This window comes from Urtica dioica, chromosome 5, assembly GCF_054948205.1.
Source record: "Urtica dioica subsp. dioica isolate 48M chromosome 5, U.dioica_male_clone48M_v1_H2, whole genome shotgun sequence".
Lineage (NCBI taxonomy): Eukaryota > Viridiplantae > Streptophyta > Magnoliopsida > Rosales > Urticaceae > Urtica > Urtica dioica.
The window spans coordinates 5,742,338-5,760,282 of NC_142760.1; the positions used below are offsets into that span (position 1 = coordinate 5,742,338).

The 17,945-nt window shown below is 36.1% G+C and overlaps 2 protein-coding genes across 2 annotated transcripts; both read left to right on the forward strand.

The window, feature by feature from the left end:
- The first annotated feature begins 6,902 nt into the window (after window positions 1-6,902).
- Window positions 6,903-10,639, forward strand: LOC149394996 (26S proteasome non-ATPase regulatory subunit 8 homolog A-like). The gene is made up of 6 exons (XM_089615631.1): window positions 6,903-7,106; window positions 7,886-7,964; window positions 8,971-9,073; window positions 9,283-9,546; window positions 9,977-10,088; window positions 10,221-10,639. Exons 1-6 carry the CDS (start codon window positions 7,002-7,004, stop codon window positions 10,359-10,361), a joined length of 804 nt encoding a protein of 267 aa, XP_089471757.1. The 5' UTR covers window positions 6,903-7,001; the 3' UTR covers window positions 10,362-10,639.
- Window positions 10,640-14,978: 4,339 nt separating this feature from the next.
- Window positions 14,979-15,413, forward strand: LOC149394997 (uncharacterized). Its single transcript, XM_089614176.1, has one exon. The coding sequence runs from the start codon at window positions 14,979-14,981 to the stop codon at window positions 15,411-15,413; it is 435 nt and encodes a 144-aa protein (XP_089470302.1).
- The last annotated feature ends 2,532 nt before the right edge of the window (window positions 15,414-17,945 follow it).

Here is a 17,945-nt window from a genome sequence, read left to right on the forward strand (position 1 = left end):
TTATGAAATGAAATGAAAATTCCTTATTATTTTTCTTAAAAAAATACCCCAGTTATATTTTACAATTTTGTTTAATTTTTCAATATTTCTATGAAGTATTCAGATCTGATGGTATTATTTCATATAAAAATGAGCTATAGTATTAACGTGGGTTTACGTTTTTTCACAAAATAGATGAAAGAGAAAGCTTGTGAAATTTTCATTGAAGTTGCTTCCGTTGGATTTGTTCAAAAAGGACAAAAGTTTTGTTGTATTTCGAGGAATCTGTAACAAGAAGTCTCTCTTAAAAGAAATGCGACTGTGGCAATAGGCCACACCACACGTCTTTTCATTTTCTTTATACTCTTTTTTTATATATGAAGAAACAATGCCGTGATGGAGTGAGAAGCGTGAGGAGAAAGAAGAAAAGAGGAGAAAAATACACTTAACTTAAGAGAGAGAGAGAGAGAAAAAAAAAAAAAAAAAAAAAGAGGAAACTTTTAAATTTAAAATTATTGTAATCTCATATAATTTTTTTTAGTAGAATTATTCTGAACACCTTATTTTATCTGAATCTTGATAAAATTAATTGTCTTAATATTTTTTTATTTATGTCAATTATTTATGTATCTAGAGCTACAGAGGCTACATATACTCTTTAACTAATAGCTACAGAGGCTACATATACTGTTTAACTAATATATTTCGCATGCCACGAGTATCTGATTCCCAACCGTTTCTCAAAAATTGGTATCAGAATTAGGACGACTTTGAATTTTTAGAATTTGTGTGATGACTTTGTATACACACCTATTGTTCGATGTATTGTCAAAAGTAGATACTTATAAGTTTGATAGCTCAAGAGACTTCGGGTAGTGAAAAGTGAAGATGTAGGCTCATCTTAGGAACATTGATTTTAGGCAGGCTCTAGATAGATGGGACTGATAATCTTTCGTCAATGTTGGACGCGTTAAAGAAAGAGGAAGTGTTTGAAAACAATTTCAACACATTGATTCTTAGTCTCGGTGATAAGGTATTGTGGGAGGTTATACGGTGTACTTTGGTGACCGAGGTATAGTTGAAGCTAGAATCACTTTACATGACAAAAGCGTACATTATCGAGCCAGTTGATCCTCAATGTATGACTTCACATTCAAGATGGAGGAATGAACGTAATTGACCTAGACGAGTTCAATAACTTGATCGTCAATATAGAGAACATTGATGTGAAATATGATGATGAGGATCATGCAATGTTATTCATTGCCATGGTCGTACGAGCACATGATTGACATTATTCATCATGGTGGAGAAGAGATTACTCTTGATGAGATTGTTGAAGCATTAAAGTTAAAGAAATACAAACGGCGGATGGAAATGGAATGTACTAGCAAAGATTGTTTGGTCAAAGAAATAATCACGATTGAAGTATCGAGATTCGAAGAAGTTTGTGATCAAGTGTTACATATGTCGTGAAAAAGGACACGTGTTTAGAAATTGTCTAAATCGGGAAGGTGGAACAACCAAGACACGAGATAGAGAGGCGGCAATTGTTCAAGAAGTTTTGACGGACATGAGAACAACGATGTTCTCGTAGTCTCCACCACCCAACCTAAATAACTTTGGATCTTGGACCTAGATGCTGATTGTATATGACACCGAATGCAATTTCATTTGAAAGCTACAAAAAAAAAATCAACGGGTAAAGTGTTTCTCGGTAACAAAACCCATGTAAGGTATCCAAAATCCGGGCAGCCAATAGGTTTATAGGTTCCTCTTGTTCAACTAGGGTGACTAATGACGTGAGTAAAAAGCTTAACTTTTAATTATAGATTTTTATAATCTCTAGATGCGTTGTATCTTGTATGACATGCTTTACACCATATGAGATACGCGTTTATTTTCTGCACTCTCCAATAAAATTGCGTTGAAATGACATATTAATTGTGTTGTTATATGTGTTATTGGCTCATTTTTAGTGGCACATTTGCTACGAAAAAGTTTCTTGCAAAATGCTCCATAATATATTGAGACATCTTGACGTTGTGAGCGGAATTTCTTTATTTGGCAACTTTACATTTTTGCCAAGATAATCAATGAAAAATTTCTATGAATATTTTCTGCGCTTGAATGGGTATGAAAACCTATTCCGACTTTCAGAGTTATTGACCACTATAAAAAAATCTTATGTCTTTGGTGGTCTTTGACACATTCATTCACACAATTAGAGTTCCTAGACGTACAAGATTGGCGGACTGATAAACTGATTGTGTTGTGTTAAACTCTAGACATACTCATGTTCCATTAAGAGTTAGAGTCTTGTTTGAATTTGTATTACGTTATTGTGATTCATGACTGTTTATATTGAAGATATACAAACACTTGGGGAGTGTTTAAGCGAAATGAGGAGAGCTCAAATTCTGTGAAAACCTGTGTTGAAATGCATAGGTAGTAATAAAAAAAAAGTCTTGAAATGGGGTCACAAATAGTAAAAAAAAAAAAAATCGGTGAGCAAGCAGCCCCTAATAAGATTAATAATTTCTTTTTGTCAATTTTTTACACATTTTTTAATATTTTTCATCAACTATAGAAATAGATTGTCGCATACATTAATTATACATCGTGTTCCTCATTTTGCCTCTAACTAAAGAGAATTTTAAATTGTTTATAGTTTATTAACTATTTTTAGTAGCGAGTCAGGGGAAAAAGATGCCCAACCCTATTCATCAATCGGCTGAAGTTTTCCTTCGGTTGGCATCTATTAATTAGTACTCTATGTCTTATTAATAGGTTGGTTGGTATATCGAGGCTCTATGGTACACATGCCTGATGGTACAAACATTTCCAAATTAGCCACTGTTACGTCTTAAACGATACAATGTTTTTTTTATTCGTTTTTATTGTTTGTAATTTAGCTATTGTTTGATTAGTTTTACAATCTAACTTGGTAGTCCACTTTACAACAAATATGAATATTGTTGATGTCTAAAGATAGATTCCACAAGGAAAAATGGTATGAATTAGCCAATCCCAAACTATTGCTTTTGCGAAATAGTCATAGTTTCATTTGTTTAGTAAAATAGTCATCTCTCAAAAACTTTAACCAGATGATTGAATTGGCTTCGTCCTCATCGACGGAATCGGCTTCACTCTCGCCGCCGGGGGAATCGACTTCGTCCTCATCGGCGGAATCGGTTTCGTCCTCCTCGACCACCACTCCCTCCGCGATCTCGCCGCCCTAGCCGTCTCCGTCATCGCCGCCTCCGATGACGACGTTGCTCGGAGAATCGTCTTCGAAGAAGGCGCCCTAAGACCGTCGAGTCTTCTCTCGCAGCGATCCGGTTTCGCCGCCGCCGTCGGAGCGATCGGGAACGTCACGAGCGTCGAGGACGCAAGAATCGCATCGCCGAAGAAGGAGATGTTTCGATTCTGCTTCAGATCATCGATTTCCAGATTGTCATTAAATTTAATCCTGCCTCGATTAATTTTAATCCAGCCGTCATAAACCTTACATTATGTCTTTATAGTTCGTTGGGATTAAATTTAATCCACTCTAGATTAATCTTACTTTGGCTAGTTTGCTTATAGTTGACAAACTATGGCTATTTTGCAAAAGCTTAAGTTCTATTTGACTATATAGCCGCTTGACCCATTCAACAATTGTCTCAATGATTGTATAACCTGTAACAAATTGAATACAAAAACCGGATTTCTCTTATACTAGACGAATCTCAATACAAAGAAGTTTTTCAATAAGAATATTGTTTGTGTGTATCTAATGCCTCTCCCTTTGTCTTCTCCTCTCCTCCTTTTCAATCTTCTCTTCGTAGGTTGATCAGACCCACGTTCTATGTCAGTTATTTAGTAACTGCAAAATAACTTTCATTCAGTTATTTTGTGGTTTCTTTTGTGCTTACGTGGCCAAGTAAGTGTTATCTTGACGTATGTTATTGTGCCGAGAAGCTTTTATTAGACTTAATCGGCATTGAAGCTTAACTTATGTTTCGTTGCGTTTCTCATGATAAAGTACCTGTGGTCGGTATTTCATTTAGTCCGTTCGGTGTTATTAATATTCCGATTATAACAAATATAAAATATAAACACTGAAATTAAATTAAGGGTCTATTAAGAAAATAATCAAGTTAAACGTGTGATATTGCTAAATAACCAACGTTTGGTAAATCTCAGGTAAATAGTCATTTTCATGTATTTACATATATAAATCTTAGATAAATAGCTACATTTATATATTAAGTCACGTCATTATTTACAGCTATTTACCTAATATTTACCAAACGTTGGTTCTTTAGCAATTTTAAATGTTGAAGTTTGTTATTTTATTAATTTTCTGTTAAATTAATACATTTTATAAACCTGGAGCTAGAAATCAATTTTGATTTTTCTACCACAAGCTTAAAATCATCTCCAATGGAGAACTCTAAAACTCTATAAATAGAGTTGGAATTCTCCAATGATAAAAACTCTAAAACTCTATATTTTGTGTAATCTTGACACCAAATGCACAGTGTTACATCAAATTTGGTGTCAAGATTACACCAAATATTTAAGTATTATTATAGTATTTATAATCTATGATTAAAAATACACATTTTAATTAATCTAAGTTTAATAATTGTTTTGTGCTTATTATTTCATTCAATAAAACTTAAATAATTTAATACGCTATTTTTATGTAATTTTTATTTTTATAGTAATTAATTTAATTAATATATGTAATTTTTATATTTATGTTCTTTAAGGGTGTATTATTAATTCTATAAAAAAATGTTGTACTATTTATGTAATGAAGTTTATAAATTTTAAATTTTTATAATGATATTTTTTATATTTTAAAATAAGTCATTATATATTAATTTATACTAAATATTACTCATAATTAATAAATAAAATATAAGAATTTTTTTTACAAAATAGACATTTGAAAGTTATTGATTAGTTAAATAGCGCTAAAGTTTCAACTTTTCTGCAAAAGTACCAAATTTACATTTTCAAATTTTTTTTGACAGTCAAGATTAAATTTTTTGACGATTGTTATAAGCAATTTATCACTTAAAAAAAAATTAATCTTAGGGGTCAAAAAAAATTTGAAACGAAATTACTACACGTTTTGGATATTTCACTAAATTAAAACAAACTTTGGCTATATTGCGAATTTATAACTTTAAATTGACTATTTCGCTACATCATCCAAAATATAATTACATTATTATAGATATAATTAGACATATGATCAGTAATTAATGTAATTAAAAAATTTAATCTAAAAGCATATTCTTAGAATATTTTCTTGTGTAAAGTTTGGTGTTGTACTATTGGAGCAAAATCAAATATAATGTTAGCATTGGAGATGGCGACTTAAAATGAAATTTGACTTTTTAAATCTCAGTCTAATCTGTATGCACCAAAAAGTATTGTAGACCAAAAGCTTTGCTAGGCTGAACCTTGACTCAGATGAGTTAGCACCTTGGCTACAAGCACAAAGACAAGATAGTAATTTAGAGGAAAACATGTCCAAAATTAACAAAACTATAGTAATTGACAATTAGTAATACTGTTTAGCTTGGTAGACAACTATTTATTGTACAATGTAAAAATATATTCTAAAAGGATTAAAAATAAATTAAAACAATTTTTTTTAATTTTATTTTAAAGCTCCGTATCTACAAAAGCTTTTCCCATGCAGAAGTGCACAGCCAGCTCCACGAAATTAAGAAAGAAACCCCTCCTTTACCAACTTGGGACATATTCCAACTTTCCTCTTCACCAAATGTAGGATCTCAAAGATATTCGGGTTCGTTCTTATTGTTTTATTTTATTCGATAAGCGAATCAACAATTCTAGAGCTAACATAGAATGTGAGAATACAAACTTGAATATGAATTATCAATTCAGACTCGCAATTAATTCTCATCTCAACCCTAACTCACTAAAATGTACAACAAACACTGATATGGAAAACTTCGAACTTAACAAAAACCAAATCATGTATTTTTATAGGCCGGGAGGAGAGACGGCGGCGGAGCGGAGTGGTGGGTAATAGAGAGGTTGCGCCGCACGGCAAGAGCTTGAAGTGAGTCAAAGGAAGTGGGTGAGATGGTAAGAGGATAGATCACGAGGAGTAAATCTATAGCATGTTGACATGAGGTTGAAAACGCTCTTCTCTGCTCTAGAATCTCCCCCAACGGCTTGCTCCAGATCTTCGGGTCCATTGCGGGAGAGTTTGTTGGTTATTTCTATTGAAGTGAGATAATCTCACATTGGTTGTGTGTGCGAATTGATATGTATTTATATATCGATTGAACTTCACCATTTAACACCAATTGGTTTTAACATGAAATTTAACATGGTATCAGAGTTTCGTCCATTCACACAGTTTAAATTTGTCCGGCCCATGCGAAGCGTGAGTGAGATTGTTACTCGCTCTGGTCACGCTATGCATCAAGGGAAATATTGAAATGAGATAATCTCTCATTGATTGTGTGTGTAAATAGATATACGTTTATATATCAGTTGAATCTCTTCACTTAACACCGATTGGTTTTATGATGAAGTTTCACAATTTCATCGAAAATCATCCATTATTGACCTCTTTAGGTGTTAGAAAATGAAAATGTGATCTTGATAGCACGATTGACTACATCAAAATTATGTATATAATGTTTTGTTATGTCACTTAAGTTAAAGACAAGATACGTGACAGTATAGATTAGAACAATTTGATCCACAAAAGGTAAAAAACAAGAAAGTGAAAGAGATACAAAATTGGTAACTCAATTCAGTCAATAAAGTTTACTCCAGAGTGTAAAGGGCAAAACAGGAATATAATAAAATGGGAAAGTTTATCCAGGGCTACTATAGTAATTTAAAGCACTAAATAATTAAGAATAAAAAAAAAAAGCTTGGAAAAACTAAATTTAATTAGAGTGAAGTTATAAATTCTAAGAGGCAAAGTCCGATTGAAAGCAAGGGTAGCGAGAGAGAAGAGAGAAGAGAGCAGAGAAATGGATCCAAAGCTTACAGAAGTGTCACAAATCTTCGGTCGTTTCAAAGCCGGTTTCGTACGGAAGGATTTCGATACCTGTACCTCGCTTCTCTCGCAGCTCAAGGTATTTTTTTTCCCCAAACCCTAGATTCTCTTCTGCTCAATCTAGCAGAAAGTTTGTTTTCTTGGATGGATTGTTTTTTACGTTATTGTTATTCGATTGTTAATGGTCCATTAAACCTTAGTTTTCAGTGCATCTTGATCTTGTAATTCTGTATGCTTGTAGTATTGAAGGGTTTTTTTTTTTTTTTTTTTTTTTTTTTTTTTTTTTTTTAATATGTTGTTTACAGAGTTGAATTGGGGAACTTCGTTGATGTAAGAAATGGTCATTTGAAAATTAATCCAACCGGTTTTCCATTTTCATAATATGTGCTATTACTTCGTTGTGGTTCAGTTTGGCTATTCAAACTGTTATTTTGATTCGGTGATTGAAAGGTTCTCTTGATTCTAAATCTAGTCTATAGCGTAATATAGCTTGATGGGTTTCAATTTCGAATGTAAATGGACTTTTGTTGCTGCTCAGAGTTGGATCGTTGTAGTTCAATCTTTTTTACCCCTTTGAAGGGTTTGATTTTGGGCAAATTTTCATTAATTTGTTTGCTTTAGGGCTGGTGTTTATGGTTCACCGATTTCCTATTGGGTTTAGAAAACCCTTATCTGTTATTAGTATGTCAAAGGCTGATTATAGAAAAAAATTTAGAAGTTGTCATCGTAGATCTCCGGTAAGTAAAGATCAGCGGTATTCACTGTTTCTGAATCGATGTTAGAATTATAGCGCGATATATCTGTTTATGCATACTTGTTTTGTGTTGATCGATCATGATTGTTATGTTATCATTGTAGGTTTTGCTGACAGGATTCCGGAGCCTTCCACCATTGTTTGAAGATACTTCAAATGCTGTGGATGAGCTTACACTAGCAAGTAACATTCTCTACTCAATTTTTTCTCACCCCTTGTTGAAATATTAGTCAATTTCAAATTATGCTTTGTATTGTCTTGCATTATATAGTGTACCCTGTGATATTGTTATTTTTACTTTCATAATCGTGAGCTAAAGAAAAATTAATAGGAAGAAAGCGTATGAACTAAGGGTAAAATAAGAAGGACGGAGATCTTTATTAGTATAGCCTTAGCATAAAGAGCAAAATTAACTGTGCTTGGAAGTCATAGAAAGTGTGATAGAAATTGAAGAGTGATAGTGAGAAGAGCGACACATTTAATGTGTGCCACACGTGTAAAAATCTGGATGGATTTTATTGTCCATCTACTTTTCCAAGGGTCTCTCTATTTTAGCAATACATTTTATGTCCTATTTTCTCTCCCATTTTCCTTTCCCTCCCATGTTCTCGTTCCAAACACACTCTTATTGTTTGGAAAATGTTGCTCTATTTGAAATGGGGTTTGGTACAATGTGAGCATGTTGCTATTATCTTTTGCGGCACAACTTAATAGCATTGTTTGGAAGTGTTGGTACTTTCCCTTGAGAGAGAACTGTTTATGAATCTTGAGTGACCAACCAGGCTTACAATAGAGAACTTTGAAGTCCAATGCAGTGAATCTTAACAAGTTGAATACAAAATAAAGCCTAGCTGTTTAACATAATGACAATTCCCGTAGTATGTGCTGTAACAACACAAACGAATAAAAGTATTGAGAGCTAAAACAATCTCAAAATTTAGGATAATAGGGCATTGTTAAAAATACCAGCTAGGTTTTCTGTTCATACAGAACATGATTAGGCAGTGGCTGCGGAGTCAAACAAACAAAGAGTTATATGCAATTGGCTGCCAAGTCAAACCAACAGAGAATTATATGCCATCCCAACTTCAATTCGAATGACTAATTCTATTCTATCCAAATTATGGGTTTCCTGAAATTTAGTCGTCTTTTTTATACTCGTTGCATGTTGTTTTGCGTGAACTTTCAGGGGATATATATGAGCATGCTGTTGTTCTAAGTGTGAAGACCGAGGATCAAGACGCATTTGAAAGAGATTTCTTCCAGCTGAAGCCTTACTACACAGATGCACGGTAATGCTCTCTCCTTGAATAGTCAGACATCATCAATGAACACGAAAACCAGCAAAGTGAATTGAAGAAGAAAAAAGAAAACATCTTCGGATAATTGATCATCTGACTTGTAGTGTGAAGGATATCAAAACTTCTGCTGCTAAAATTCGATATTGCTTTGTTTGAAATGTTTATGACTGAAAGAAGTTAATTCTTCTGTTGTATGACAGTAATCGACTTCCAGCATCGGCCCAGGAGTACCCAATCTTGGGTCTAAACCTACTGAGACTTCTTGTCCAGAATAGAATCGCCGAGTTTCACACTGAGTTGGAACTGCTCTCGTCAACTGCTTTGGAGAACCCGTGCATCAAGCACGCCGTCGAGCTCGAGCAATCCTTCATGGAGGGAGCTTATAATCGGGTCCTGAGTGCCCGCCAGACTGTGCCGCACGAGACTTACGTTTATTTCATGGATCTCTTGGCAAAAACAGTTAGGTATGTATACGTTTATAATTCCACTTTGGTTAACTTAACTCCAAGGGATTGGTCTAGCAGTTGGGACAATTAGAATTAAGTAGGCGAATATTGAGGGAAGGAAAGCGTAGGCCAATATTGAAGGAAAACTTGGGATTTTTCCTGGTGGAGAGAACGAGCCTCTCGAAAGCTTGTAATATCTTCTATTTGCAATTTTCTTAGTAATTATTTTCAGGGTCTTATCAGAATGTTGTTAAGAGTTTCCCGGTCGAACTGCCACAACTTTGTGGGCTTAGTCGGGCAAAACCCGGATACCCACGGTCTTGAAAAATAAAAAAATCAAAAGAAAAAAAAATTTGTTTGTTCTCAGAGACTGCAAATGATCAAGAAAAACCATATTAATTGCTCGTCAATGCACGCTTGTCGATAGTTTTGGCTTTTCCATTTTCAGGGATGAAATCGCTGGGTGCAGTGAGAAGGCGTACGATTACCTTTCGATTGAAAATGCACGCCAAATGTTGCTCTACAAATCTGACCAAGAACTTCTAGATTACATTTCAGAGGTAAACTGCTCAAAATGTAATATATATATATATATATATATATATATATATATATATATATATATATATATATATATATATATTTAATGTTTTTCAATCGACGGGTTTCTGAGAATTGTGTTATAAATTCAGGAGCACCCTGAGTGGGATGTGAAGGATGGTCGTGTGATTTTCCAGAAAGCGAAAGATTCAGCTCCTTGCAAGGAGATTCCTTCGCTTCAGCTCATCAATCAGACGCTCAGCTATGCAAGGGAATTGGAGCGGATTGTCTAAGGTGATTCACCTCTGTTGTTTCTTGTGCACTTTGGACTCGTTACCAACTGAGAAATACGGCTGAACATCTTCGGGTTGTTTCTATTTAATATTGGCTTGAAGCTTAAGAATTTCGTCATTCCATATGTGATCGCGGTCTCAATGCTTTTTATCTTTCTCATTGCACAAATCTTCTGCAGTGACATTTGGAGCTATTATTATACATTTTTAATTCTGCCTAGAGAATGGATATTTGTTTTCAAAATGATTTGCGGGGTGAGTAGAAGTGTTCTTTTTCATTATGTTTTTTAAATGAACATTTGAGCGATCGGAATGCAAAAGAAACCAGAGGCTGAAACTAACATGTATAAACACAGATGATACGAATAAATCGAAATAAATCGCCAATTCTCCGATCGGAGACACAGAGTCGCCAATTTTCTCACAAATAAATCGAAATTAATACGAATAAATAGAAATCAATCGAATTAACATGTATTAATTTTTAATTAAAATGAATTAATTCCAAAATAAACAAAAATAATCCAAATTAACATGAATTCGTTACCACGAATTAATAAGATATGGGTGAAGCGATGGGAGTCTTATTCAAAGCAAGGGTAGTCGCAGAATGTGGAGATGACACAGGTGGTGACTTCGTCGATGCGACGAGGTGGTCGGATATGCAAAACACTAAGCCACTGGAACTGAGTCAGAGCAATCGTGTCAATCGATGGAAGGCACCGCCGGATCTTGAGCTCGCTGGTAATCGTCGGGCGGTCGTCGAGCCTAGAAGGAGTAGACTTTGGTCACGCGAAGCACTAGCAAGAGAAGAAGCGACCAGACCCGACTGGTTCGTGTCGCACAAGGGGAGGACATGTCCGCCATGGATTCCGGCGACCATACCTCCATGCAACAGACCCGTAACGAGAAAGAAGACGCTCTCCATTTGGTGATTAAAAAAAACTCATCAGCAACATCTCTATCCTTAACCCTAAGCCTTGCGATTACGAACCGGAGAGAGAGAGAGTGAGAGAGAGAGAGAGAGAGAGAGAGAGAGAGAGAGAGAGAGAGAGGGCGCTCTCCATTTGGCGATAAAAAAACTCATCAGCTACATCTCTATCCCTAACCCTAATCCTTGCGATTACCAACCAGAAGAGAGAGAGAGAGAGAGAGAGAGAGACCACCATAATTTTATATAAAAGTCACGTACAAGATCTTAAATTTTACCTTCTCTTTTTATATATGTAATTGTTATATATAAAAGTCAACTTAAATATTGTTATAAGCAATAAACTTAAACATTAATGAAGAATCAGCCAATAGTCCACCAAATATTTAATCAATTTAAAAAAGGAAAACCGATTTTAATACTCAGTAAGGTCATTTTTTACTTTAAAAAATTGGCTGAAACGCCAAGTCAACGAATTTGAATGTGATTAAGTTGAAAATCATACGACCATCATTCACATCTCAAAACAATTTTAAACGTTGGTTAATACGTAATCTCAGCATTTAAAGTTGGTTAATCCGTATAATTTTTTAGACGGTGAATGAGGGTCATATGACTTTTCAGATGGTGAAGGAGGCCTAATTTTTTAAGGAAATAACTCAATCTAAGATCAAACTTTTTTGATGGTGTGGTGACATCCGTTTTTTTTTTTTTTTTTTTTTTTTTTTAATTTTAAAAACCTGTTACATACTCCACGATAGAAATAGATCAATAATGAAATTATCTTAAATGTATATAAATATTTTTATCACTTAGCGTATTCAACCAAAGTTAATAAGTTTATATGGCGTGTTTATTTTTTATTTTTTAAATCTAGAACCGATTAGTCTTGTACCGAGCCATAAAGACAAATTTAACAAATATATTCGACCAGGCTCGAGGAAATCAATTAAATGATTAGTCCCACATCAATTGCAGAGAGTAGAGAAAGAATGTTTATATGTACTTCAATTGAGCAATGAATCGCCGGGCCAATTAGCATGGGCCTATAACCAAGCGGGGCAACAAAGTGGCTGGATATAATGATACTATTGATAATTATCAATAGTCGTGTCTGTGATCATCCGAAACCTTTAGCCGTCTCTCTGGGCTGGCTTAAGCCTTAAGCTGTAGCTCAGATACTGATATTACTCATCCGTCATCAGTAGTTTGGATTTAATCTAAGCGAGATGCTTTAGGGACTGTGATAAAGGCACTTAATCCCTAATACACACTACCATCTTTTTTTTAAATCGCGGTACTTTATGGGCTGGTTGGTTTCTATCTTAGTTAGCAAGTCTGTTTCTTCTTTCTTTTCAATGTTTGACCTTTTGTTCTTCTTCGCATGATTTTTCGCAATCAGAGACATATCTGATTAAAAAGTGGCCTTATTGTTTCTTTTTGCTAAAAGTCTCATATAATGGCTAGTCGTATATGCTTTAAGTTGGGTCTAAACCCCCAAATTCTCAGAGCCCTAAATCCGTTTCCTTTTTGATCGCCGACTCTACTTTATCAACCCAGGTCAAGTAAGTAGGAACTATGGCAACTGAACGGTCATCGTCTTCTTCGTACAAGAAGACTAGTTCGAACAGAGTTGTCGAGGAGGACTTGTAAGTGCAATGTACGAGTGGGTGAGAGAACATCGTGGACGGATTTGAATCCCGAGAGGAGGTTCGTATCTTGCCACATGAAAAAAGGTAAGTTATTTGAGATTCTTGCTTATGAAAATGCATTTTTTCTTTCTTCCCAGATAGATGGTGGTTGTAATTGTTAGCAATATTATAGTAATATTGACGGAAATAAAAGACAAATTGCATGCATGAAAAAGTACACGTAAAAATAGATTACAAAACCCGGTTATTCCGATGAGTGGAACCCACTCAACTTGTTGTCACAAATCAGCTATCCATATGATAATAAATAAAATTTATTAACACATTCCAACAGTAATGTTTTCCATTGGATTGATCCTGAGATTTGCCAGACATCAAAACAAGTTATTGCAGTGCTTATTAGACGAATCAACAGTCTGGAATTAGAGCTAAATAAACTCATAAATGAAGAAGTGAAATCAGTTGTGAATTCTTTTATTCTTGGGTTTGTTACCATTTTTGCTTTTGTAATTGTCATCCTCAAGTTTGCTTGATTTTTGTGACTATGTAAAGGGTTTATTTTTGTGCAATGAAATTATGTGTTGATTTGCAATGAAAATATGTACATATGAGCTTCATTCTGTCAAGAAAAACATAGCATAAAATGGTGTAGGAGTCTTCCTTGGGGATAAGTGCATCTGCTCACCTCGAGTGGATATGAGGGGTTTTAAATAGTGTAGGAGTTTTGAGAGATTTCGGTTTTATGAAGCTTGATTTGCACTAGTAAGTGCCAACAAGGAAATAACACGATTCTCTGGATTCTGATGCAGTAGGAGATGTGCAATCTTTAACCGTGTGCGAGAGCATACCACAAAATATTATGGAATTCTTCTTTTTTCCCAGTAGTTTTGGTTGAAATTAATTCTCATTATTGTCTTTTTAATTCACCTAATTATTAGAATTAATATAATGAAAAAATTACTATTTAAATACGAGTGGAATATTATATGATTTTTTTCTCAAAAAAACACATAAAATTATTTAATCTACAACCAAATAGCAGTATAATCGAAATTTGCGAAAACTAATTTGAAATTATATAACATATAATACGAGTAGAAAACTGGTTTAGAGTTTGCCAGTTTGAAGCTAGATCCGCACTAGTAAGTGCCAAAAAGGAAATAACATTATTCTATAAATTCTTATGCAATAGGAGATGTGCAATCTTTAACCGTGTTGCTACATTGAGGTTGGCGTTTTGGTTCAGGCAACTCTACTGTTCCTAGTGTTGTTTCTTGAATCGCATATAACATCTTTCGTCACTTTATGTCAGGATACGACGTGGCCTCCCTGATAGCTTTTTGTCTGTCATCGTTCTGATGTGTGCCATCTATCCTGGTGTCTGATCGTAGGACACTCTCGTTTCTTATAAAAGAGAATATCATACCCTAGGAAGGGTAACACACTTTACACGCCGAAATCATCTCTTCAAGAGAAAAGAGTGGGTTTTTGTTCTCTAGGTTTTGGTTCTTTTCGGTAAAGACAAACCTAGCATTTTTACAGTTGTTGTTGTTATTAATATTCATTGATACACTGAGAGAGTGTAAGAGTGAAAAGTGTGGGGAGCTCAAATCTAGGGGGAGCCTAGATTAGTAACATCATAAGATATTATGGAGTTAGGAATAGTGGAAGGTGATCATCAATTGTATTCCAGTGTGTACTCATTCTATTGCCTAGTGGAGTTACTCTTTTCACCGAAATCCCCCGAGAGTAGGCAGTTGAGACCGAACTGGGTTACCACTCTTGGTGTCTTTTACTTGCTTTTATTATCAGTTAATTGTTGTTCTTTCAGTTGTTCTTAACAACATCTAACAAGACAGATTATACAGTAGATCTGGACTCTCAAGTGGTATCAGAGCAGGCACCCTAAGTTTCTAGGTGAGATTCGTACTGATCTTACTTTTGTTGTTGGAAATGGACACATTCAGGGAATGAGGCTCTATTTCTCGAGCTCCACTTCTCGATGGGAAGAACTATACTCACTGAAAGGCTAAGATGAGAGCCTTCATTAGGTCCATCGATCACAAAACATGGAAGTCCATTATTACTGGATGGGAAGCTCCCAAGAAGGTGTTGGAGGATGGCATTACCCATGTGAAGAAGTCGGAGATCAAGTGGAGCCCCACAGAAGATGAAGCTACTCTCTCTAACTCCAAAGCTCTCCATGCCATCTACATTGGTGTTGACAGAAATGTGTTAAGGTTTATTAATACTTGTGAGAACGCTAATGAGGCTTGGGATATCCTTGAGACAACCTTTGAGGGGACTGACAAAGTGAAAAATTCTTGGTTACAGCTTGTCACCACCAAGTTTGAAAACATGAGAATGCATGAGGATGAAACCATCAGCGAGTTCTATGTGAGAGTTAAAGATTTTTCTAATGAGTCTCACTCTCTCGAGGAACCCATGTCGGATGCCAAGCTAAAGTAACCACCATTGATGAAGTGCATGACATATCTACAATGAAGGTGGATGAACTCATTGGGCCATTACTCACCTACGAGATGTCGTTCTCAGGGTCCTCAGAGAAGAAATCAAGGGCTCTTCCGCTCAAGTCTTCTGTACCGGAACCTTCGTCTCCTCAAGCTGAGATGTCATCAAAATCTTACGAGGAGTCTCTGGCCTTGATGATCAAGAACTATGGGAAGCTTATGAAAAAGTTCGAAAAAAGATCCCTCAACTTCCTAGGGCAATTTACTGCACCCTTCAACCGAGAGAAGACACCTCAGAGGTATAAACATGAGAATTACAACAAAAAGGGAAGAGAGGATCGGGGAAACCCTCATGCGTTTAAAGGAAATGGGATTCAATGCAGAGAGTGTGAAGGTTTTGGTCACATCCAAGCTGAGTGTCCAAACTATCTAAGAAGACAGCAGAAGAACTACAATTCCACGCTCAACGATGAAGAAGGTGAATATGGTAGTGATGTCGGAGAGGATGAAGGCAATAAATTTCTTGCCTTCATGGCAAGAAGTTTTGACCCGCAGGAGGATGAGAATAAAGGGAAAGTTGCACTGGCTTATTCTAAGTGCTCAAATGATTTTAAGTCAACTGGAAGTGGGGAACTCAGCGATGAATTTCTTCTGCATGCATATGAAGTCATCATGTCTCAGACAGGATCATCTGAAAGTGTCAAGTCTTGTTCTGGAGAAGTGGAGGAAGAAGAAAGTGATGAGGCCTTACATGAGGCTTACAAAGACTCTATTTGTCAAGTCGGCATATGAGTCTAACGCCTTCATCAAGAAAAAACTGGAGATAGAAGAATTCGAATCCAAGCAATCCAACTTGCTTGAGGAGATTGAAGAACTGAAGAAATACTCTCTTGAGATGCTGAAGAGCAGAATTGAATTGTTTCCGGGTGAAAAATCTCACCTGCTCGAGGTCATTGGGAGTCAGAAGAAGCAAATCTCCAAACTCAATGCTGATCTGGAGAATATGACCAAGTCAGTTCAAATGTTAAACTCAGGAACCTCTAACCTAAATGAAATTATGAAGATTGGTCAACCCTGCTCTAGTCATAGAGGTCTTGGGTATCACTTTGGTTCCTCTTCTTCTCAGAAAATAGTCTTTGTGTCTCCATCACAGTTACCAGTTGTCAATGTGCGAAAGGTGTCTCCAACATCTCAAAAGATTTCAAGTCATGTGTTGCCAAGGTTACCAAGGTTAGCCCCTAAAACTGACTAGAAATGTCATTTTTGTGGAAAATGGGGACATATCTGCCCGTTTTGTTACTCATTGTATGGCTATATTTCTAGAGCGGAAAAATACAGGTCAAAATGTTCTCTTTGCCCAGAGCAGATTCCCATGTTAAAGGTGGACCTGAGGGAACGATCTGAGACGGAAATCCTCTCACACCTCTTCTCACCAAGTGTGGAGGATCAAGCAAGATCATAGAGCACTTGTGGCTTACACCTATCTCAAAGCTAGTGCTAGAGAGGACTGATATTTTCACAGTGGGTGTTCAAGGCACATGATAGGAGACGGCTCATTTCTCAACAACGAGAAGAGTTGCTCTAAGGGACATGTCACTTTTGAAGGTGGTTCTACAGGTACTGTGGTTGGAAAAGGAAAGCTAAATGTTTCCGGTCTTCCAGTCCTTGACAGTATACTTCTTGTTGATGGCTTTAAAGCCAATCTGATCAGTATTAGTCAGTTGTGCGATCAAGATTTAACTGTCACGTTCACTAAAAGCGACTGTTCTGTCACCCGCGAGGACAATTCAGTGTACATGAAGGGGTTGAGATCCCATAACAATTGCTATCTGTGGTCTGCTCCATCGACTCCTCCTTCTACTTGCCTTGTAAGCAAAGCTGATGTCACAGATCTCTGGCACAAGAGACTTGGGCACTTGAATCTGAGGAGCTTGGGAAACCTTGTATCCAAAGAGGCTGTTAGAGGTCTACTTGGGCTCAGGATCAAAGATGGAAGGGTTTGTGGTCAATGCCAAGTTGGGAAACAAGTTCGTGCATCTCACAATAAAGTTGATTTTCTCACCACCTCTCATGTCTTGGAGCTGCTCCACATGGACTTCATGGGTCCCATGCAGGTTGAGAGTCTCGGTGGCAAGAGATATATTCTTGGAATTGTTGATGACTATTCTAGGTACACCTTGGTTGAATTTCTCAGAAAATAGTTTGATGCCTTTGACGCATTCCACACTCTGAGTTTGAGGCTGCAGCGTGAGATGGAAAACTCTTCAGGAAAGATTATGAAGATTCGCAGTGACCATGAAATAGAATTTCATAACAGCAAATTTCTTGAGCTCTGCAATTCTCAAGGGATCATGCATGAGTTCTCAGCTCCAATCACTCCTCAGCAGAATGGCACTGTGGAAAGGAAGAACATGACAATTCAGGAAATGGTTCAAGTTATGCTTCATGCGAAGTCTTTCCCCTATCGCTTTTGGGAAGAACTATCAACAATGCTTGTCATATTCACAACCGCGTGTCCATTCGTCCCGGA

Excerpts from the sequence above, each read along its gene's own strand:
- LOC149394997 (XM_089614176.1), top strand. The coding sequence starts at position 14,979 with ATGAGAGCCTTCATTAGGTCCATCGATCACAAAACATGGAAGTCCATT.
- LOC149394996 (XM_089615631.1), top strand. The coding sequence starts at position 7,002 with ATGGATCCAAAGCTTACAGAAGTGTCACAAATCTTCGGTCGTTTCAAA. Across the intron at positions 7,107-7,885 it reads CGCTTCTCTCGCAGCTCAAG|GTTTTGCTGACAGGATTCCG; the intron begins GTATTTTTTTTC and ends TTATCATTGTAG. Across the intron at positions 9,074-9,282 it reads CCTTACTACACAGATGCACG|TAATCGACTTCCAGCATCGG; the intron begins GTAATGCTCTCT and ends GTTGTATGACAG.